This window comes from Penicillium brevicompactum (assembly GCF_028827555.1).
Source record: "Penicillium brevicompactum strain IBT 35665 chromosome Unknown utg000003l_segment0_segment0, whole genome shotgun sequence".
Classification (NCBI taxonomy): Eukaryota; Fungi; Ascomycota; class Eurotiomycetes; order Eurotiales; family Aspergillaceae; genus Penicillium; species Penicillium brevicompactum.
The window spans coordinates 2111877-2134523 of NW_026623206.1; the positions used below are offsets into that span (position 1 = coordinate 2111877).

Consider the following 22647-nt stretch of genomic DNA (forward strand, 5'->3'; position numbering starts at 1 on the left):
CAAGCGGTGGGACCATTTGCCTATCCCAGCGCCGAATATATACAACCTTGGAAATAAGATCATGCATATCCATGGATGCAGGGTAATAAATGTACTTTTGAAGCCTACCTGCGTTACCCACGTAGATGCTGCTTGCTTGATGTACGTGGGATGTTTAGCAAGTATGTACTCCGTACGGACGCAGAAAGAATTGTAATAAATACAGTAATACCTGCAGTTACCGGTCACACGATCTTCCAGGAATCAAGCTTTAGGTTCGGGTGGAGCCGTCCGCGTGGGGGCGGTATTACCGTATGAATGGTGTGTTTTGATTTTTACGGCTCTGTAACCTTACACAGCTTTTCACCTCTTTAGCGGACTTAGTCCGTGCATGTACCAGCTAATGCATGCGTCTCCTTCGTATCTTTAGCCATCTGCCCCACTACAGGACATATTGGCCCCTGGGGCTTGCTTCAGGGACAAGCAGCGTCAACGTAATTGTTTCATAGTTGACTCCAAGAGTAAACAAGCATGTGGCGGCCTTGGCCCGAACGGCTGATGATGTGAGAAGCTTTCCACATTGACCACGGGCCTCTCAGTAAGCCAAGTTCTGCTTGGATTCATGGACCCCAATTTTTGGGTTCGTTGACGATAAACATGAGGGCTAAACAGCGCCATCAGAGCTTAGTTATCAGAACCTAACATCTGGATCGTGGAAGCGAATTGGTGTCCAGCTGCCAAGATTGTACTTGTGTCACATTAGGGTGACATTCACCTGCATTACCAATAGAGGAGGTTAAAGTGGGAAATGCGCGTCATTCCTAGAACATGGCTTTCTGGAATGGGAATATGTACGGTAATCGATTCTAGTGGAGATATGTTGCTGCCGTACATCAACTCAGCCCCCTCTATCAGGCTCTCAATTGTTCTGGGGGCCATTTTTCTCGCAATCCTTTGAGCCGATTGTGCTATTGCCTTCCAGGTTGCAAAGGACAATGGACCAGGCATTCCCGCGAATGTGTGTTTATGTACGAATTAGACCAAATCTAACTTGAAGAACGTGCTAAAGCACATGTGATATCAATGGAATGGATTGGCCACCTTGGAAAGCTCTTTTCAAGGTTAAGAATTTACGCTAATGGATGTAGCTTGCTTTAGCATATGCAGTCAGACGCCTGGACCATGTTGAGGACTCAGATATCAACATTTATATCAGATTAAACCAGAACAAGGAAGACGGCAAACACTCGAATGGGAAAGATAAGGACCTCGGGAAATGGAACAGCCATCCTTGGAAAGAGGGGTTCAGGGCGCAAATCTGCATGCCCAGAGCTGTTAACTGCATGAAATGGCGTGTATCTGGATGTTGGAAAATCCCGATGTCCGGACAGTGCCCGGCTTACATGTGGACTTTTGTCAGAATATGTTCATCGGCTTTCGCTAACGATAATTCTTCGGTCCGCGCGCAGGTGGAACGCCTTGCAGACAGGTAACCAAGAAGGGCCGGGAAGACAATTAAGTTATGTCTTGTAATATTGTACGACCGATGTAACAATTTATCAAAACATTGTGCAAACTATATCAATACCATGATGCAACTAGAAGTCTCGTACTTGACGGAGGCATGTTAGATTCAATTCTGGGAGATGTTAGTAACGGTATGTTTGAAGGAGTCCAATGATACCATGAGAATGTCTCAACCCAATCTATGCAATAATATCATTTCCAACTAGAAAGTCAATACTGTTTTGGGTGTCTTTGGCGAGACCGAATCGGTGGAAACTCGAAAAGGTGATCGACACACGCCATGTTGTAGTAATTCTGGTATTTTAATTACTGACAGCTCGATAGAGTATACACAGCCTTGAAAGGTCGAGATCTCAGTTGGCCCCCAAGCTGTTGCGTAAATCAACTCATATGCTTAAGTGGACCCGGCTGCCTGTTGCCTCAAATCACATTGCTGATTCGCAAGAGCTCCAGGGAGTTCTGTCTGAGAAATCTCAATTTAACCGTATTGCCACAGCCAAGGCTTACGACCGGTCTATATAACTCACAAATCCTTTGAAAGTTTTACTTGAAAGTTTCACAATCTCACTGAGCTACACACCATGAATTTCCACAAAGGGCAACCGAAGGAAGATCTTCGGGTCCTCTTTGGACCACAATGCCCGGACATCACAGATTCTATCACTCACATACGAGATGCCATATCCAAAGATCCCACAGGTTTGGGATTTCTCACAAATATTCTCGACGAATTACCCTCCTTATGGCCAACAATCGCCGGTGCCTGGCCAGCTTTGAAGAATGTCGAAGGCGAGAATCAACTGCTTGCACTCGGCCGCCTTTTTGAGCATGAGAGTGAAGTCAGGGTAGAAGCTTCAAACCTCATGATGACCCCAATAACTGTTATGAGACACGTCGTTGATTTCTGGAATCTCCAAGATGTTGCCACACATCCAGCATTCCCTTCATCTTCATTATCTGAGACAGAAATGCCAAGGATAGTTGATACTCAAGGATTCTGCGTGGGTCTGCTTGCAGCAATTGCGGTGGCTTGCTCTCGAAACACACAGGAGTTCCAATATGTGGCGTCAAACGCCATACGCCTTTCTCTTTGCATTGGAGCGCTAGTGGACTTGGATGAGATTTTGTGTGGCTCAACCACGTCACTGGCAGTCAGGTGGGAGTCCGTAGAGGACTTCAACCATCTCGAAAAAATCCTAAACAACAACACTGAAGTAAGTTTCTTCCTATACAAAAGTCACATAAATCAAAAAGGAAAGCGTGGTAAAAGAAAAATAAATACTAACAGATACCCAAGGGATACACATCATGCTACACAGACGTCAAAAGTGTCACCATCACTATCCCCAATGACAGCGCAGAACGAGTGAAGCAGGAGATCCATGATCATGGGCTGCGTACAAAGCAACTATCCCTCCGAGGGCGATTCCATCATGAGGCACACCGTGAGGGAATCCAACACATCATGAAGTTATGCATGAATGATTCTCGTTTCAAGCTTCCTCGCAGTGATGCCTTATTAACTCCGCTTCGGTCAAGCCAGGGCGGGGAGATATTCCAACAAGAAGCATTACTACACACTGTTGCACTGGACTCAATTCTTTGTGCCAAAGCAAACTGGTACGACGTTGTCTCCGCTTTGATCAACAGCACAGAAATGACAGTTGATCAATCTCGCCTACTGTCTATTGGACCCGAGGAGTTCGTTCCACGGTCTGCGAGGAGTAGGTCGGTGGCACGAAGAGAACTTGAGAGCTACGGAATGCAAGGATTTGCCAACGAAAGCCCACAGCCCTCCACGGCGTCCTTGTCAAACTCTGTGCAGACCTTCGACTCTCGTCCGCAGGCGGCTGAGGCGTCGCCCATCGCCATCACCGGCATGGCATGTCGGTATCCCAACGCAGACACACTCGCTCAGCTGTGGGAGCTACTTGAGTTAGGTCGGTGCACAGTGAAGTCGCCCCCTGAGAGCCGATTCCATATGTCCGACTTGCAACGCGAGCCCAAAGGCCCATTCTGGGGTCACTTTCTGGAGCGCCCAGACGTCTTTGACCATCGCTTTTTCAATATTTCGGCTCGGGAAGCCGAATCCATGGACCCCCAGCAGCGCGTCGCGCTGCAGGTAGCATACGAAGCCATGGAGTCTGCTGGATACTTAGGATGGCAGCCAAACAGGCTCTCACAGGATATTGGGTGTTACGTCGGTGTCGGATCTGAAGATTACACAGAGAATGTGGCATCAAGGAACGCTAATGCGTTCTCGATCACGGGAACCCTGCAGTCGTTCATTGCAGGGCGGATCAGCCATCACTTCGGCTGGTCAGGCCCCTCAATCAGCTTGGACACAGCGTGCTCATCGGCGGCAGTAGCTATTCATCTGGCATGCAAAGTAAGCATCATACTCCACGTCTTTTTTTTCTTTTCACGAGAAAAGCAACTAATCGCCATCTTGTGATAGGCTCTGCAAACAAACGATTGCAAGATCGCTTTGGCCGGTGGTGTGAATGTTTTGACAAACCCCAGAGTGTACCAGAACCTGAGTGCTGCGTCTTTCCTGTCACCAAGCGGAGCGTGCAAGCCATTTGACGCTTCCGCTGATGGATACTGCCGCGGAGAGGGCGCCGGGTTATTCGTTCTGCGACCATTGCAGGATGCAATTGACAACGGAGATCCAATTCTCGGTGTAATCGCTGGATCAGCTGTCAACCAGGGCTCCAACAATTCACCAATCACAGTCCCCGATGCGGAAGCCCAACGGTCACTCTACAACAAGGCTATGTCGCTCGCTGGAGTTTCTCCTGACGAAGTCACCTATGTGGAAGCCCATGGCACTGGTATGTACCCGCTTTACGTCTTCCCTCGATATACTTCCGTTTGAGCTTTGCTAACAACGACAAAGGCACCCAAGTCGGGGATCCCATTGAGCTGGACAGCCTTCGAAGAACGTTTGGTGGCCCTCACCGCAGAAACAACCTTCACATCGGATCGATCAAGGGAAATATCGGGCATACTGAGACATCCTCTGGGGCCGCGGGTCTGCTGAAGACCATCCTTATGCTCCAACAACAACGCATCCCGAGACAGGCAAACTTCAATCAGTTAAATCCCAAGGTCAAGTCTCTCACACCCGACCGGCTAGTGATCGCTTCAGAGTCGACTGAGTGGGTGTCGACCAAACGAGTTGCCATGGTCAGCAACTACGGAGCATCGGGAAGCAACGCGGCGCTCATAGTGAAGGAGCACGCACCCATCGGCTCCGAGCAAAATGGAACAGCCCCTGAGTATATCCAAAATGTACCAATCTTGGTCTCCGCTCGGTCTGAAGAATCCCTCCGGGCTTACTGCGGTGCCCTTCGAGCGACTCTTTTGAGCCACCCACCATCTGAAACTCTGGTGCAGAAGTTGGCATACAACCTCGCGATGAAGCAAAACCGGGACCTTCCACTCAATCTCACATTTTCAACTTCTTCGGACACAACCTCGCTGGGCGCCCGACTGGAGGCCATTTCCACGGGCGCATCTGCCGATCTGATTCAGAAGCGGCCTTCCAATGAGCCCCCAGTTGTTTTGTGTTTCGGTGGTCAGAATGGACTTACGGCAACCATTTCGAAGGAAGTTTTCGACGCCTCCGCTCTTCTACGGACCCACCTCGAAGATTGCGAGGAAGTGGGCCGCACGCTTGGCCTTCTCAGTCTTTTCCCAACTATCTTCAGCTCAGCCCCAATCACAAACATCATCCATTTGCATTTCATACTCTTCTCTATTCAGTATGCTTCTGCAAAGGCATGGCTGGACTCTGGACTTCGTGTCAGTCGCATTGTGGGACACAGCTTTGGTCAGTTGACTGCGTTGTCTGTGGCGGGCAGCTTGAGCGTTCGCGATGGCATTCACCTAGTCACTGAGCGTGCTCGCCTCATTGAATCCAGCTGGGGCCCAGAATCTGGGATCATGCTCGCCGTTGAAGGGACGGAGATTGAGGTCCAACAGCTGCTAGACCAGACGGGTCATATCGCTGACGTTGCCTGCTACAATGGGCCACGACAGCAAGTACTGGCAGGTACAGTGGAATCTATCGAGGCCATTGAGAACGCCGCTGCTAGAACCCCGTCTGCATCAAACTTGCGGTTGACTCGGCTGCAAAATTCCCATGCTTTCCATTCTCGACTTGTCGATAGCATTGTGCCCGGCATCATGGAGGTGGCTGGGTCCCTTGTTTACCAGACACCGATCATTCCCATCGAAGCCTGCTCTGCAAGTGGTGACTGGTCGACCATCACAGCGGCTGAGATTGTGGAGCACAGCCGCATGCCTGTGTATTTCCGACGTGCTGTTGAGCGAGTAGCTGAAAAGCTACAAGCCCCCGCCGTCTGGCTGGAAGCAGGATCCGCTTCACCCATCATACCAATGGTACGCCGAGTGCTAGAGAGCTCTTCGGTTGCGAACACATACCACAAAATTGATTTGGGTGGTTCAAGCGGAGCCCAAAATTTGGCAAACGTCACTAGCGCCCTCTGGGCACAGGGTGTACACGTTCAGTTCTGGCCTTTCGATCGGGCCCAGCATGCAAGCTTCAAATGGATGAACCTTCCACCATATCAGTTTGCCCAAAACAGCCACTGGGTTGACTTTGACCCTGCAGCGTTTTCATCTGCTGGACCTTCGTCTGGAAAGCAGTCCGCAGGACAAGAAGCAGGCCTTCTGTGTCAATTGAGCGAGAGCCCAGATGAGCGTCTCTATCATGTTAACATTCAAGATGCCCTCTACAGAGCATGCACCCAGGGTCACGCAGTTCTGAATCAGACATTGTGTCCCGCCTCCATGTACATGGAGATGGTTTTGCGGGCAGCAGCCTCCATTTTCCCCACGGGCAACGCCTCTGAGCCAGCCATGTCACATATCGAGGATCTCACCATCTCCTCGCCCTTGGTATTGGACCCACAAGGAAAGGTGTTCCTGAGACTCACCCGCGATGGAGCGGGTCCTACTCGACCATGGCTCTTTTCGATCTTCAGCAGTGAGTCAAATGATCATACATTGGTCCACGCTGAAGGTACCGTGTGTCTTCACCAGGAGCGGTCCAGGGCTCTGGCGCGCTTCCAGTCCATGGATCGACTGCTGGACTCGGCACGAAGCAAAACCATTGAAGCGGACCCTGCTTCAAACGGGTTGAAGGGCTCTACTGTCTATGCTGCTCTTGAATCAGTAACAAACTATGGAGACTACTTCCGTGGCGTGAAGCAGGTATTTGCAAACGGTCGGGAAGCCAGTGGACTGGTGTCCATGATGCCATCAACCACCGAGACCAACTGCAACCCCATTCTGCTAGACAACTTCCTCCAAGTTGCTGGAATTCACGTCAACTGCCTTTCTGATCGCCAGTCAAGCGAGGTCTTTGTCTGCAACGCTATTGGGGAAACATTTGTTATCAACTCCTTGCTCAAGCAAGAGAATGGTGCTTCCCCCTCGACATGGAAGGTGTACACCAGCTACGTCCGGCCGTCTAAGACTGAGATCGCGTGCGACATCTATGTGATGGACTGCCAAACAGATACACTCTCTGCGGCAATGATGGGTGTTCGATTTACGAGCGTCTCAATCCGCTCTCTCACTCGCGCGCTGGCCAAGCTGAATAACAATGTTCTAGAGACCGCTGAAGCTCAATCAGTTGTCGAGGCCGCGATTCCGGCTGAGCAATCAGTTGTTACAGCCACCCCTAGTGCACCGGCTGCCGATGGACATGCGGCTAACGATCTTGCCACTGTCCAGGAAATGCTCTGTGAGCTCTTTGGAGTCAGTGTCGCAGAGGTCTCTCCTTCAGTGTCGCTGGTAGACATTGGAGTGGACTCTCTCATGAGCACTGAAGTTCTTTCTGAAATCAAGAAGAGGTTCCAAGTCGATATGTCGTATACCACTTTGGTGGACATCCCCAACATTCAAGGTCTGGTGGAACATATCTTCCCCGGGCATTCTCACGCTGCCCCCTCACGGCCTGTTGTTGAAAAAGCGCCAGTACAGTCGGTGGCACCACAAGCTGTATCCCATGTACCGACACCGGCTAGCAATGGACCACCACTAGTCTCAGTGGCCCGCCAGTGTTTTGACACAACGCACGCAGCAGTATCTCACACCTCCGATGCTCACTGGGCTGGCTTCTTCCACACCACTTACCCAAAGCAAATGTCACTTCTCACTGCTTACATTCTCGAGGCATTCCGAGCCTTGGGCTCTTCGCTGGAGGCGAGTGAGCCAAACGAAGTGCTCACCCCAATCGCAGTGCTTCCCCGTCACGAGCAGCTGAGAAAGCATCTTTACAAAATCTTGGATTCTGTCGGCTTGGTCCGCCAGATGTCCACTGGGGAGCTTGTGCGCACGACAACACCCATCCCGTTGTCGCGGTCGCATGACCTGCACACGCAGATAAGGGCGGAATATCCTCCGTATGCCCTGGAGCATGATCTTCTTCAAATCACAGCCCCTCGGCTCGCTGACTGTCTCACCGGAAAAGCGGACGGAGTATCTCTGATTTTCCAGGATGCGAACACTCGGCGCTTGGTAGGCGATGTGTACGCACAATCTCCAGTTTTCAAATCGGGTAACCTTTATCTTGCGCGTTACCTTTTGGATGTTGTTCAATCATTTGGAAGCAGCCGGACTATCAAGATTCTTGAGATTGGTGCCGGCACAGGAGGTACCACCAAGAATCTCCTCGAGAAATTGTCCACAATTCCTGGACTGTCGACGCGTCTGGAGTACACATTCACAGACATCTCGCCATCACTTGTTGCAGCTGGACGGAAGACCTTCTCTAACTACAACTTCATGCGATATGAAACTCTGAATGTTGAAAATGACCCCCCCTCAGCTTTGAGTGGTCAATACGATATCGTGCTTTCGACAAATTGTGTCCATGCTACCCGCAACCTCCAGGAATCTTGCACGAACATTCGCAAGCTTCTGAGACCTGACGGAATTTTGTGTCTTGTCGAGCTGACTCGTGACATCTTCTGGTTGGATCTTGTCTTTGGTCTCCTGGAAGGCTGGTGGCGATTCGAAGACGGACGTGAACACGCGCTGGCTACTGAGATGATGTGGGATCAGACTCTTCGTCAATCTGGATTTGAGTGGGTTGACTGGACAAACAATGAGACCGTAGAGTCAAATGCTCTGCGTGTCATTGTCGCTTCGCCGACTGGAAACTCATCCGCCGCGACAATGTCTCCATCGAAACCCATAAAGATGGAAACTGTGGTTTGGGGTGAGCGAGACAATTTGCAGCTCCGTGCAGACATCTACTATCCCGAGACCGTGGACACTACTCGGAAGCAGCGACCGATTGGTAAGTACATGCCTATTTTTGGTCTCCCATAGCAAGCTTTCGTGTCCCACTGGTATACTAACACTTTAATTCAGCCCTGATGATCCACGGAGGTGGCCACGTCATGCTATCTCGCAAGGACATCCGTCCAGCCCAGACTCAGACCCTTCTGGATGCCGGTTTCCTGCCTGTTAGCATCGACTACCGCTTGTGCCCAGAAGTTTCACTAGCAGAAGGCCCAATGGCCGATGCCCGCGACGCTCTGTCCTGGGTTCGCCGCGTCCTCCCGAACATTCCCTTGCTGCGCGCAGATATTCGACCCGACGGGAACCAGGTTGTTGCTATCGGATGGTCTACTGGTGGTCATCTCGCCATGACGCTACCTTTCACGGCCCCAGCTGCTGGTATTCCAGCTCCAGACGCTGTCTTGGCATTCTACTGCCCGACCAATTACGAGGATCCATTCTGGTCGAACCCAAACTTCCCCTTCGGACAGACAGTCGCATCAAACGAGATGGAGTACGATGTTTGGGAAGGATTGCAGAGCATGCCGATAGCCGGCTACAACCCTGCACTCAAGGAACGCCCTCTCGGAGGCTGGATGTCAACGAGAGATCCGCGCAGTCGGATCGCACTGCACATGAACTGGACTGGACAAACCTTGCCTGTTCTGTTAAAGGCATGCACAATCAAGGGTAACACCGAGAAATGCAGCCCCGATGACCTATCTCGTCCGACAGAGGAGGACATTCAGGCAGTCAGTCCCAATTATCAGATCCGCGTCGGTCGCTACAACACGCCGACATTTTTGATTCATGGAACAAGTGATGACCTTGTTCCTTGTGCTCAGACGGAGTCCACGCATGGTGCATTGACGGCCAGCGGAGTCGAGGCGGAGCTTAGAGTGGTGCAGGAAGCTGCACACCTTTTCGACCTTTACCCAGCCTCACACGCTGGCCAGGAAGCAAAGGCCGCAGTGGCAGAAGGATATGAGTTCTTGAGAACACATGTCCAGCTTTAGATGTTAGATTCAGTCTGTGTATGTTTTCACATAATTCTTCGAGCTTCCAAATTGCAAATTGAAGTCGACACAAACTCCCTGACTGTAAAGATCTACAGTAGCCCGCGGTAATGATTCAAGGCCGAAACTCCGCACAGGGGTGATTTGCCGGAATTAAACAGGCATGGGTGGCGATCTGAGACTGGTTAATCTAGGGCCGATTTTCCTACGCACTGAGCTCGGTCAGGTGGGCGAAGGTGAGGAAACTCGCCGTTTCCAACATACATTACTATATAGTCATGCTGCGATACTCATTGCCTACGTGTGTCCATGGGTTTGTGAATCCATTTTTTCGGTTCATTCCCTTGCACAATATCTTATTCTCTTCTAGTGTTAAAATAGCAGGTAATCTCAGAAGCCCAAACTGATGCTTTTTTTTTTATCATTTGTTGTAGCATGGTACTTGCTCTAAACTAATGGAAGGGACATTTCCCCGTCCTTGAGATCTTTAATTCCTTCATCATTTCCTGGATTTCCTTGTGGCCCTTTCCTTCAAAGTATTTTGGTCCAATATCTTGTATATGATATCCCTGTGGATAGTACTTCTGGCCATGATCGCCTGGGACAGGGTGGGCCATCAACCAAGAGATCCAAGCCATTGGACCCCATCTATTCCAGAAAGTAGGCCTGATGTAAAATGGGAGTGCATCCCAAGACATGCGGTGATAGCGATCATCTTTGTCGGGCTTTTGAGCTATGTTTGACACTGCAAGAGCCGCAGGCCGTGGTGGCGATAGATAACGCAGAACGAACTTGCGAGTAGCCAAGAGGGATGAGAAAACAGCGCTCCAGCCAGGACTTGGGGCCTCGTATCTGTTTGAAGTTAGTATCTGTGATTGTATACAGGATCAAATGGTAGGATCTCGAATGGACTAATATCACATACAACATCGCCTTCCTCAACCGATCATCCATCATATAAGATGTAAACTGCAGTCCTATTGGATGCAAAATCTTCGGCAGATTGTAAAGCAGAACTGCCGTCGCTTGGTCTGCTGACTCGCGGTTCTTGGGATCTGGGACCATATACTTGGCCTCATAATCCTGACTCCAAACATCCACCTCTTCAAGCCATTGGATACCATCTTTGAAGCCGGTCTTGCCCGATGGAAGAATCTCAGAGCTAATACCCAAAGCATCACCTAGACTCTTCCAAAAGGTCCCAATAGCACAGAGTTCCAAATCACTCAAGGTCCGCCATTCAAAATTCTCAATAAATCGCACAGGTTGGACCGCAAAGAGTGCAAGGGTGTAAAGCAAATCAGCATCGAGGATCTTGCCCGAAGCTTGATAGCCGCTATGTAGGAATCGTGTGCGGGCTACTGAGATGAATGCCCCTCTGCGAGGTAGGACTATTCTCTACCATTTCACCAATCAGAGCAGCTGTGTCTGTATAGCGTTTGAAAGATGTTTCTGGCTTGGAGAATTGCCCGGTTTTCGTTAGAAGATGAGAGATTGTCGGAATGCCATATGTCTGTAAATGATTAGAAAAAGATAAATCAAGTTCAAGCAAAGGTGCCCGTGTGGCTTTCGTGTATAGAACTATATAATCAATGAAATTGAACTGCATACCCGGAATAGTGCAAACTGCCCAGATGTCAAGAACATGAATGGAAACTCGAGCTGTGCCATTTCCTTTTGAATCAGGAATGCCTCCTCATCGGTCATTTCAGCCATAGACTCGCGAGTTGGGAAATAGAACTTCTTCTTCATCTCTCCAAGTCGCTTATAACGCAATGCCTTGATGAGGAGGGGGTACCCAATCAGAAATCCCACCAAGATTGGAAGCCATTGAGTTCTGCTGTAGGGAAGTGCCCTCGCAAGCTCAGAAAGTGCTGGAGGCAAAGACAAAGACATGCTGCTATTCATAACTTGGACGTTATGTCTTGTAGAGCTATCTCAAACGATCGATCGAAAGTTTGAACGATTGAGTGATTGCTGGCCTCGGCTCTGCTTGTGTCGGCTGTTTTTGCCGTTTGTTAATATGCAACGACTCAATGGACCACAATGCAAGTACTGCAGTGGACTGAATGTACGTGAGCGTAGAGCGGAGACAGGGATCCTCAATTTCCTAAGGTATCTTTGCCACTTGACTCTGAGCTGTTTTGGGGGGCCTACGATGCAGTCTGTTACATCAGATATTTAGTTGGTATTAAAGAACGTGGATGCAGAGGCGTTACGCGGTGGGGCAAAGAAAAACAGAAAAACAAACAGAAGAAAAACAAAAACAAAAACAAAAAGGTTAAAGAAAACTCGATCGTATTTTACAATACTCAATAATCGGCTGGATTTCAACTCTTGCATAAACCTCAAAATGGAAAATGGGTGCGAGGCGAAAAAGAACAATGGCTGTCGGATCTCGGGGACCTAAATATGTCCGAATACTTTACGGGTGGGACTCGTATACCTCGGACATGCATACAACGTCCCTCGTACTGACCGGGATGTAACATCTAGACCATTGGCGTCAATTAGGGTTTGAATCATGCGAGCTTGATGGAGGTTGTGTGTATTGGTTTTACAAATACAGGTATTCAGCATTGCAGGACGGTCTTAGAGTGTTTTCTCGGGAGAAACCCTGTTTTTCTGCACCAATTCCAAGGCTGGGGCGTAAGCAGCTCGGGAGGATCCCGCGCTTGGCCCCCATCCGGCCCGGCGTCCGCGGTGGGACCGAAATATTTTACCGATTTGTGTAATACTTCAATACAAATATTCATACTCCATCGACGACACCTCCTTGCATACTCCGTAATACTCTGTACATTGGGGTGATTCAGATATAGAAAATCTTATACTCAGTACGGCTGGGTAATGAAACAGGCGGGAATGCCTATTCATCCTTTTTCGTTTAATACACACGTAGCGGTCACCTCAATTGGGTGAATCGCGTTGGCCCCCAAGAGGCAATTCAGCCATGACAAGGCTTTCGGTGAGACTGTGGTTCTCTCTGCGGTCAGATGGAGCATTCCGTATCCGTAGGTGTACATCTGTGTTGTCTCGGTTGTCTGCCGTCTGTATCGCGAGTTGCTGGTCGCCTGCATGAGCTTCCCGGGAGCCTTGTACAGCTATCGGATCGTCATCTACTTCGTACGCTGACTACGGGTGGGTTTAGGAACGTGGGGTCTGGAAGTTTTAGAGTGAGGGGCCATGTATACCATCTGACCTGAGCACTACCGAATTCCCACCACGGTCAAAGTTCTCGTGGGTTCTTCGAAAACTTTGAGGGGCTTTCAAAAAGAGAAATTTCCTATATTCACAGCAGAATCTTGGAAAACTTTCCAGTCCTGCCACTTCGTGATTTTCTGTATCCATTTGGCATCATATTTCATTGCCTCACTTTCAACATGACCAACGCAGTGGAGGACTCTGGTCCTAGGGACCTGCTGTTCCTACTGATCAGCACCTCGCGGTTCAATCGATACATGCCTTATTACACGATGATGGCTGCTGGTAAGAACTTTTCCCATTCCTAAAAACGGCGCCGAGCAATGAGTAACCTTGAGTGTTTCGAGCAAAATAGTATGGGCCACTTTCATCGCCGGCGCTCTCAAATTACAACAGGATCCCGAAAGCCTTTCGATCGAGTTCATTTTGTACAAGGCCGGTCTCTGTTTCGTCCACTGTCTGCTGCTTTGCGGTGCTGGAAACACATGGAACGATCTTGTGGATCGCGATATTGACGCCAGAGTGGCACGCACAAAGATGCGGCCTTTGGCATCTGGAAAGGTCACTCTCACTGAGGCACTTCTTTGGATGACCGGTCAATATTTCCTGTCTGTCAAAATGCTGGATCTCATTTTGGATGGACGAAACATGTAAGTCTCGTCAGGAAGACTCTACAACTCCGATACCAGAGACTCAAGATATACTAAACCGTTTTTCTCTTAGCTGGACCCTCATGCTGCCATTGACCGCCAGCATCATGCTTTACCCCTACCTGAAGCGACCCATCTTCAGCAAGGTCTTCGTTTACCCCCAATATATCCTGGGTCTTGCTATTGGTTACCCCGCCATCACGGGGTGGGCTTCGATCACCGGCAGCGAGGAGCCCCTTGGTGACATCATCAAGCATTGCATCCCAATCTGTCTTCTTGTCTTCTTCTGGTGTGTGTACTTCAACACCGCATACAGCCACCAAGATAGCGTCGATGACCGCAAGATGAACATAAATTCTGCCTACGTCATTGCCGGTCAGCGCATTCGACTGTTCCTTGCCTTTTTGAGTGTTCTGCCACTTCTGACCATCCCATACATCATCTCTACGATCAACTCGCCGTGGTTGTGGGTCTCCTGGATGGCTACCTGGACTGTTTCCATTGTTATGCAGATTGCTCAGTTCGATTCGCAGAAGCTTGAAAGTGGTGGTCGTATCCATTGGGACAACTTCCTGCTGGGATTGTGGACGATCGTTGCTTGCATGGTTGAAGTCGGATTGCAGAAGGTGGAATTCTGGAAGAATGTTGAGGGGTACATTAAGCTTTGAAAAGGAGAATAAAGCCATGTGGGGTTCAGCCTCACGTGGGAGAAATGAAGAGCTGGGGTGGTACTGGTCACTGCATGCTCAGGTACGAGCTCGGAAGCCTTGTGTGCCTCGATTTTTCAAAAGTCCATGGCGTATTTCAGGGGCAGCATTAGACCCAGCTGTCCAGATATTATTCTTTTTTGTGTTCAGTGGGTTGCTATAACGATCAATCCAATTCAGTTCGCGCAATTGACGTTCGATTCGGGGGTTCCATATTTCACCCAGCCTTGCCGCGTCTACATAGACTAGCTTACCACTAGTGGACTCCTGAAAGTTCATCTCGCTCGTAAATTCTGATCTAGAGATACCGTGTGCTGATACGATGTTTCGAGGAATGTCCGAGGATTGGGATTGTGTTTCCAACGTTGTGTCCTTGGAAACTCTGTGAAAACCCCGCTTCTCCTTGAATCAACGGCGTTCCGATTAATCAAGTGTTTTTGGTATCACATTGACTTCCTTGAAGCATCTTATCAGGAATTAGATGTTTCTATCCCCAATGGGCCTCCATATACCGCATCAAGGGTGTTCGACATCTCAATGGTCGATTTTGGAGCTTTGAAATCGGTGACTTGCTTGTTCCACCAAGACAAACCGCGAAAGCGAAGACGCACGCGTCTCCAGTGTAGATGTTGGGAAATTGAGTCTTCAACAATCTCAGAAAATCCATTGATCTGGCGAACATCGGCTTTCGATAGCTGGAAACTATGACAATGTGGGAGGGAAAATGATTCAAGAAATGCAACCACAAACTGACATAGTAGCGAGAGATTCACGATACTCGCTTTCCTCTTCACAGGGTTTTTCCCCATCTCTTTTTCGGCCTGGGTGCTTAGTATGAGTTTGCAAGAGCTTCCAAACTTGGCAATCTCTTGGTATCGTCCCCCATCTTGGCTATGTTCGGCAGGACATACCCGCTGTGGATTGTAGTATACCAGATTATTCTTACCATGATTTTGCTCTGCATTTGAAGAGGACAATGGAAGTCTCTCGGTGTTATTCAGCTTCTTTTTTGGGTTATGTGGTCAGTCAACTGATGTATCTGTGTCGCTCTAGTATGCGACGTGCTTTTTTCACAGATCACACCTTTGGCTTTTTGAATACCAGAGTTTTGAGGGCCACGCAGACATCGATCAGCAGCGTACATTGTGTTTCGTCGCAATTTCTATCATCCCTCTGGTTTATAACGGATATCGTTCGAAGTACAATGACGGCCACAGTCCTGGATGGTCCATGGTCTGAGGCATGATCTTCAAAACGCATGCTTGACATCTGATGTTCCGATGATGCCATGACAGCAGACTTCCAAGGTTGAGGTTGAAAACGCCATCTCAGATTGCGGACTGCATATTCCTTATGTTGCGTCAAATAAGGCTTTGTTCCAATCCAAGCCCAGGCATGTAGTCGACATAGGCTAAAAAGGCTAAACAGAACAAGCAGTGGACTCTGTCATGCTGGGGACACGTTGACTGCGTTACGTAGCGCACTGTAGGGCGGTCCCAACGGGTGTTGCAAAAGGCCAACATATGTCTCAATTTGAAACCACCAAACCGAATTTTCAAGTACTCTGTACGGAGTAGTTCATCCAAGTTCAAACGGTGCGACGTGTGAAGGTGTGACACAAGGACGGCCCGGGGCGGTGGAAAGCCAGTGGTTGGGGGACGGGAGGCGGAGACGACCCACCAAGCTTAACCATTTCCAATTTCTGCGTGCGTTGGCGTATCACCTCCTTTCAATATGGGAAGACCCCTGTCATGTTTGGGCGTCTGGTGGGTCCAACGCACCTCATTAAATTGATCGATTCACCTATCATCGATTCGAATCAGAGTCCATCTGCACGAAGCTCTATCCGCCCGGGGCCGGGGTAACGGTGAGATAAGAGAAAGACTGCGATTGGCGAAGACAAGTGGCGGGGCTGGGTAGAGACATTGAAGGGTCTCCAGTGCTCACTCCGCTTGTGCGGTGAGTGCTCTGTGGGTGTGTACTCCATGGATGGCCATAGGCGGCCTTATGGCGGTGCGGAAACTAAATCCGGTAGGGACATTCGGCGTAGAGATCGTCCACTATCCAAGGTCAATGGAAATGTACAATGACGCAATATTTCAGCTCGCTCTTGGCTCTGGCCATTGAAAACTTTTAGGGTGAAACGAAACAAAGGAGGTTGGTGCATAACCATGTGGGCGTCAATTCCCATGACCTGTCTACCCGAAATGTACTTGGCAGTGCTCCCGGTGCTCCGCATTTACATCCATAGACTTCGCATTTCGGGTAAACCACGTTTAAGAGGTGGTCTGGCTGTGGGTAAAAGTATTGGCATAAAGATATGACAACACTATGGTGGGGCCAGATTATCTGACACTGCAGATCCAAGACACATCACGGTAGGCGACGGAGTGCAAAGTACAGTATAGAGACCCGGGATACCCCGCGGTGGAGAATCCAAGGCCCTAAATCCTACCCGACAAGCCCCCGCTTGCAATTTGTAGACCGATTCTAGCATTCTGCAGGTGAATTCGTCAATGGGCGCGCTGTAAGCTAAGTACAGGGATGGAGTATGAAGTTGAGACCCCGGGATCCACTGCATGACTCGTGGTAATTGTTCGTCACCTATAAATTGACCCTGGGTACGGTACTCCATAGTATGAAGTAGAGATTTCTTTGTAGCATGAATGTCGTCAAAGGGAAAAGAAATGTGATAGAGAATGTTCTCACATAAGCGCAGGGCTTACCGCTCCGTCGGAAATCCCAAGTGTCAGGTTCCCTGCAAGGAACCCAGCTGGTCGGGTTTACTCCGGACGGGTTACGCGAGTTATTATCCTCTGGGATTATCGTCTGGGATCCAGGGTTGACAGCTACTTGGGTAGAAAAGGTCCATGGAATACTTGAAACAGGTACGAGGATAGTCTACCACACATATAGGGCTGGTGAAAGATCTTCTTTTCCCCAATAGAATTGAATCTCAAGATCAATAGTAATCATGTACTCTATAGCTCACAGTGAGTAGAGCGAACAAAAGAAAAATCGACTCGAGCGAATAAGAAGAGGAAGACCGTTTGCGGCCATCCGAATGCGGCCAGAATCAGTCGGGAACGAAATGAACTGCGAGTATCTGCCGCTCCAACGTCACTTTTCCCTTCCGCCTTTTTTGCACTTCTCGACTCTCTCTCTCTCTCGGTCTGGTCAGGATAATACTTACTCTTCGCCTGTACGATTAGCTCTGTGTTCGTGTGATCACCTTTTCTTGCGGGTAAGTGCATATACTGTGGAGCCTACAGACTTTGGGGAATCCGTGGAAGACCAGCGTATCTCCCGCAATGTGACAGCGTCATCGTGCGGTTCGCCCAGAGGGGAAAATCTGATCCTAACCAAGTCTCCAGAAGACCCTGAACCTCTCTCTCTCCCTCGAACCACCCCTTTTACCATCGCCACTGCCGCCGTGCGCGTTCTACGGTTCCGCATAACTCTCTCCGCCTAATCTGATCCTCGCTTTGCGTTCGCCCGCGCGCTTGCGAGACTCCCCAATTTCCGGATTGGTCAGCCCTCGTCGATCTCGTGCAGCTGTTTCGCCCACCGCGGACGCCCTTTCTTCGCTGCAATCCGTCGATGCTCGAACGGTGACGTCTTGTACCTTCCGCGGGGTCGCATGTCGCACTTTCCCCCTCTTCTCAAATCACCAGGGAAGCTATTAGATCTTTCATCGGATCTGTAGAGAGCCTTCGTCCATTTCTGCCAATCTCCCCGTGCTTTCGCTCCCAACTCGCCACCATGTACGCCGTCGAAGACCGAAAATATACTGTCCCGCCTCCCCTCTCAATGGATCGCATGCCGACACCCTCCTACCCGCCAGCACCCAACACCCTACGACCCGCCGACCACCTCTCGCCTGTGCAGAATGAATACGGCGGTCGCATTTGGTCATTAGAGGTGGTGCAGCAGCCCATCCGAGCTCGCATGTGCGGTTTCGGTGACAAGGTGGGTGATTTTTCCGCACCGCTGGTCTCTCTCAGCTCTAACAATCTCCCAGGACCGGAGACCGATCACTCCCCCGCCCTGCATCCGCCTCATCGTGCGCGACCAGCTCACAAATAAGGAAATCGATATCAAGTATGTGAAACGACCCCTCTGTGCGACCAACCTTGCTAATCCAGGCCCCAGTGAGATCGATACCTCTTTCTACGTCCTCACCGTCGATCTCTGGAACGTCGATGGCACCAGCGAAGTCAACCTCGTCAAGCACTCCGCTTCCTCTCCCTCCATCTCTACCGCCATGTCTCAGTCATATCCTCCTCCGCCCCAGAGCATGTCCCCGACCTACGGGGGCTACGGCCAAAATCAGTACCCCGTGAACTACCCGCAGATGAACAACTACTACGGTGGCCAGTCAATGGCCTACCCCAATCAATACGGCCAGCCCGTTAACTACCCACCACAATACTACCCAGGTGGACAGGGCCCACCGGCCATGTCGCCTGCCGCACAGCCCGTCACAGGAGGCCCCGGTGGGATGTTCACTCGGAATCTGATCGGTAGCCTCAGCGCCAGTGCATTCCGCCTGACCGACCCCGACAACAAGATCGGCGTATGGTTCATTCTGCAGGATCTGAGTGTTCGCACAGAGGGTACTTTCCGGTAACGTCCTCCCCGAATCATCGCACATTGCACAATCGCTAACAGACCCCAGTTTGAAAATGAGCTTCGTCGATGTCGGCACCCAATCCTCCGAAACAACCAACGGCGCCCCCGTCATCAACCACGGAACCGCTCCCGTTCTCGCCTCCGTCTTCTCCGAGCCCTTCCAAGTATTCTCCGCCAAGAAGTTCCCTGGTGTGATCGAGAGCACCCAGCTCAGCAAATGCTTCGCATTGCAAGGGATCAAGATCCCCATTCGCAAAGATGGGATGAAGCCTCGAGGCCGAGGCGGAGACGGTGACGACGACGACGAAGGCGATTACTGAATGCGCCGGTTTATTTTTTTTCCCTTTCTATTCAGTTTTGTTTCTTTTTCGGGCCAATACATTAAGACAGGGGGACAGAGGAATGGCGCGTGGCTTACGGTGTTCTGGCGCTTTTATATCTTGCTGGGTGGGAAATCTGGTCTGGTTTGGCTTTTGGCTTTTGGGGCCGTTGGCTGTGTTTATCCTTACCTTCGCGGCTGACCCGCGCGTACATACTTTCGGCCAATCGAATGTTGTGTCATTCTGAGGTTGCTAGAAAAAAGTTTGATATCCAATGTCATTGTTGCTGCTATCGTGGTGTCTTCGCTGTGATGCCTATAGTCGTGGGAGTGTAAGTCTTTGTGGGATGATTCCCATCGTTTGCTTCCAAAGGTTTTCAGGTTAAATTGTCTATCAGAACTTTGTACGTTCGACATGAGAACATGAGACAGAAACCTACCTATATGGCTCAGCCACTGAAGTCCGAGATTCCACCGAGATCACCTCTACAGCCATCCCAACCCATGCCTGTAGTTCAAACATTATTACACCCTCCCTTCCCTTGAGAAACAAACCACCCCATCTCACCTGCAGTCATCCTACAATCCAACCACCGAAGTAACTCTAAAATCCTACCTCCTCGCCCCAACCTGCTCACCAAGACCACCTGTCTCAGCCCCAACTTCCAGATTCTTCTCTCGCACCTCTCCCTCCATACCATGATTCTCAGGCACAGGCACACAGCTTGCGCCCTGGATCCCGTCACACCGTCCCTGGCCCGGCCGTCCGACACCCACGAGCCAATTCACGTCAGACAATGTGCAACGTCGAACGGGTGACCTCATTCCATGACGCCCGGGTCATCTAGCCGTTTCGTCGGGAAATGACTTATATTCATGTGCCCGTAGCTTGTGCACGGAATCCGAGGCTTGTTTCGCTTGTTATGTAGCTTCCCGCGGGGGGCAATTGCATTGTTGACCGGCTATACGGCCGGCTAGTATACCCGAACCGCAGGGGTACTGCATATCGCAGTTACAGTTCTGAGACTGTAGGTGAGTGGTAGGATGTGGCGTGTGTATATCCTTGTGAGTAAAGAGGTGGTTCAAGTTCAATGGACTTTGCTCTTTGCACTTTGCACTTTGGCATGAGTGCGCAGCTAAACCACTGCGTCATGGATCAATATCAGGAAAATGGAAAACCTGGTAAGCGAGTATCGAACAAATCCGAGAACCATCGGATCAAACCAAGTCTTGGAATACGAAAGCCAAGAGCGATGAAGTAGCGGAGGTGCAGAAAGACTGAGACAGGGATTGCAGATCTTCACGCCAGCAAACTACCCGAAGCACCGACAGCCATTCAGGAGCCCATCATCACAACCTCAAATCCACTTTCTTTCCAACCCGCACTCCGAGCAGCCACTCGGACGCTCGTAGGGCCTTTCCTCCGCGTCTTGGCGTGCAGCTCCTTGACCCTTCGTCATGTCTCACTTGTTGCTTTAGGGCGATGTATTCTACTTGCTCGGTAGCATCACCGTTACATGAGGATAATTATAATCGCAAAATGCTCCATGCTGGATACCAAATGTCTCACAGTAAGTACTCGAATGTCCAATTATCGCCACTTCTCGGTCTCTCCGCGTTCGAATCGGTGAAATCGGTCATAGCCGATAGTCCATGACGGAGGAACCAATCTATCTGTTTCAATCTGTTGCGACCCATGGGTCGAGTGGTTCGATCTCCATGTGCAATCTATTTATGCCTTTCTCCTGAATCTGAATCTATATAAACACTCCCTCGCTCTGCTCGGATTGATTCATTCACTGCACATTCCAATTCAATTCATTCCAACTCTACTACATTCTACACAAATAACCAACCTCCAACCCTTCTACCAACATCTATATCTATATCTACATCTACCATCTACATCTTCAACAATGAAGTTCACCACAGCCCTCCCCCTCGCCCTCCCCCTCCTAGCATCCGCCGCCCCAGCTAGCGACCCAACCCCAAACCCAAACTTCAGCGTCATGGCCGCCCGCTCCGCCTCACCAATCCATTACCTCCAACTAAACGCCGCAGGCCAGAAATTCTACCTCGGCGGCGAAACAGCCTCCTACTGCCCGGACCAAGTCCCCAACTGCCCACCAGGAAACCAAACAATCTTCACACCCGGCGGTGCCTCCCTTGTAAGCCCATCCCATTCCCACCCCATGCACATGCATAAGGTCTTTAATTTACCAGAAGAAAAAACTCCCCACTAACACCAAGTTCCAGGACGTCAACGTTCCAGGCGGTCAACAAGTCTACGTCGACCCCAAGGGCGCTTTGAGCTTCACACAGGCCCACTCAGCTAACATTCCCCCGGGCTCCGCTGTCGGGCCTTTCGTGTATAGTCCCGATAAGCCATGGGCTCATTACTCGTTCAATGGATGGGGCGCTAGTGGGTTCATGGCTTGTCCTACGGAGGATGCGAAATGGCAGGTTTTCGCGGCTATTGCGAATGCGACTGTTCCTAAGGGTGATGTCAAGGAGTGTTTGGGATTCTCGGCTATGGCGTTGCCTTATAATGGGGATGTTCCTGCTTGGCAGTATATTTAAATTTGAGATTGGGGTTGATTAGTGTCTTCACTGTTTATTTTCAATGTTTGCGGTTTATTCATGTTATTGAGCCTGCGTTCTTGCTTGTAGGTCTGTGTCTTCGTTTTCGATATTCAATGACGATACCTTTTTTATTTCTCTCGTCTTGTTCTGTAAACACAAATTTGGAGATACATGATACTTTGGGCTTTGTAGAATGTTGTCAATGATTGTGAGCTACGGATTATTGAAGATTGTGTGTATCAAGCCTCCCGACCTCGGAGGTCGTTCTCGATAATAGCTTCGAGAACGCTCAGATGGAACCTTGGATCCCGCCGCGGTGGATCGGGGCCGTTTAGAGACATTTCCAAGGGTTGGCGTCAGTGGCTGCAGGGGTCATGAGCATGGGTTGCACTTGTCTTACATGCATGCGGTCATCGGCTAACGGCTCCAGGGATCTGTCGAGTTCCAAGGTTTGTCTATTATTAGAAGATTGGGTCATACCCCGGAAATGTAGTCCGAGATGAACGACGCGGGGAGTATACTTGATCCATGGATCTCGCACATATTCAGAACCTTGGAACTTTTGGAAGAATGCGCTGAAAAATGATGTTCATGAGATGTCACTAAGTACATAGAATGTCCTGGATATTTTGTGCGCTGAAGTATATAGAATAGACATAAGATAGTCTACGTCGAGGTACCGTCTAAAATCCATGCTGTACTCGCAGAGG

The 22647-nt window shown here is 50.0% G+C and overlaps 5 protein-coding genes across 5 annotated transcripts; 4 read left to right on the forward strand and 1 right to left on the reverse strand.

The window, feature by feature from the left end:
- Positions 1-2087: 2087 nt before the first annotated feature.
- On the forward strand, positions 2088-9842 carry N7506_004687 (CAZyme family CE10; the record flags this gene model as incomplete). The annotated part of the gene is made up of 5 exons (XM_056953981.1): positions 2088-2720; positions 2804-3895; positions 3965-4340; positions 4406-8842; positions 8917-9842. The coding sequence occupies 5 exons, from the start codon at positions 2088-2090 to the stop codon at positions 9840-9842; spliced, it is 7464 nt and encodes a 2487-aa protein (XP_056812870.1).
- A 452-nt stretch (positions 9843-10294) lies between these two features.
- Positions 10295-11738, reverse strand: N7506_004688 (uncharacterized protein; the record flags this gene model as incomplete). The annotated part of the gene is made up of 4 exons (XM_056953982.1): positions 10295-10694; positions 10768-11203; positions 11235-11355; positions 11454-11738. 4 exons carry the CDS (start codon positions 11736-11738, stop codon positions 10295-10297), a joined length of 1242 nt encoding a protein of 413 aa, XP_056812871.1.
- A 1487-nt stretch (positions 11739-13225) lies between these two features.
- Positions 13226-14364, forward strand: N7506_004689 (4-hydroxybenzoate octaprenyltransferase; the record flags this gene model as incomplete). The annotated part of the gene is made up of 3 exons (XM_056953983.1): positions 13226-13331; positions 13402-13696; positions 13770-14364. 3 exons carry the CDS (start codon positions 13226-13228, stop codon positions 14362-14364), a joined length of 996 nt encoding a protein of 331 aa, XP_056812872.1.
- A 3801-nt stretch (positions 14365-18165) lies between these two features.
- On the forward strand, positions 18166-19355 carry N7506_004690 (velvet factor family protein; the record flags this gene model as incomplete). The annotated part of the gene is made up of 4 exons (XM_056953984.1): positions 18166-18372; positions 18425-18504; positions 18556-19029; positions 19082-19355. The coding sequence occupies 4 exons, from the start codon at positions 18166-18168 to the stop codon at positions 19353-19355; spliced, it is 1035 nt and encodes a 344-aa protein (XP_056812873.1).
- Positions 19356-21270: 1915 nt separating this feature from the next.
- On the forward strand, positions 21271-21934 carry N7506_004691 (putative IgE binding protein; the record flags this gene model as incomplete). The annotated part of the gene is made up of 2 exons (XM_056953985.1): positions 21271-21522; positions 21578-21934. The coding sequence occupies 2 exons, from the start codon at positions 21271-21273 to the stop codon at positions 21932-21934; spliced, it is 609 nt and encodes a 202-aa protein (XP_056812874.1).
- Positions 21935-22647: the final 713 nt, after the last annotated feature.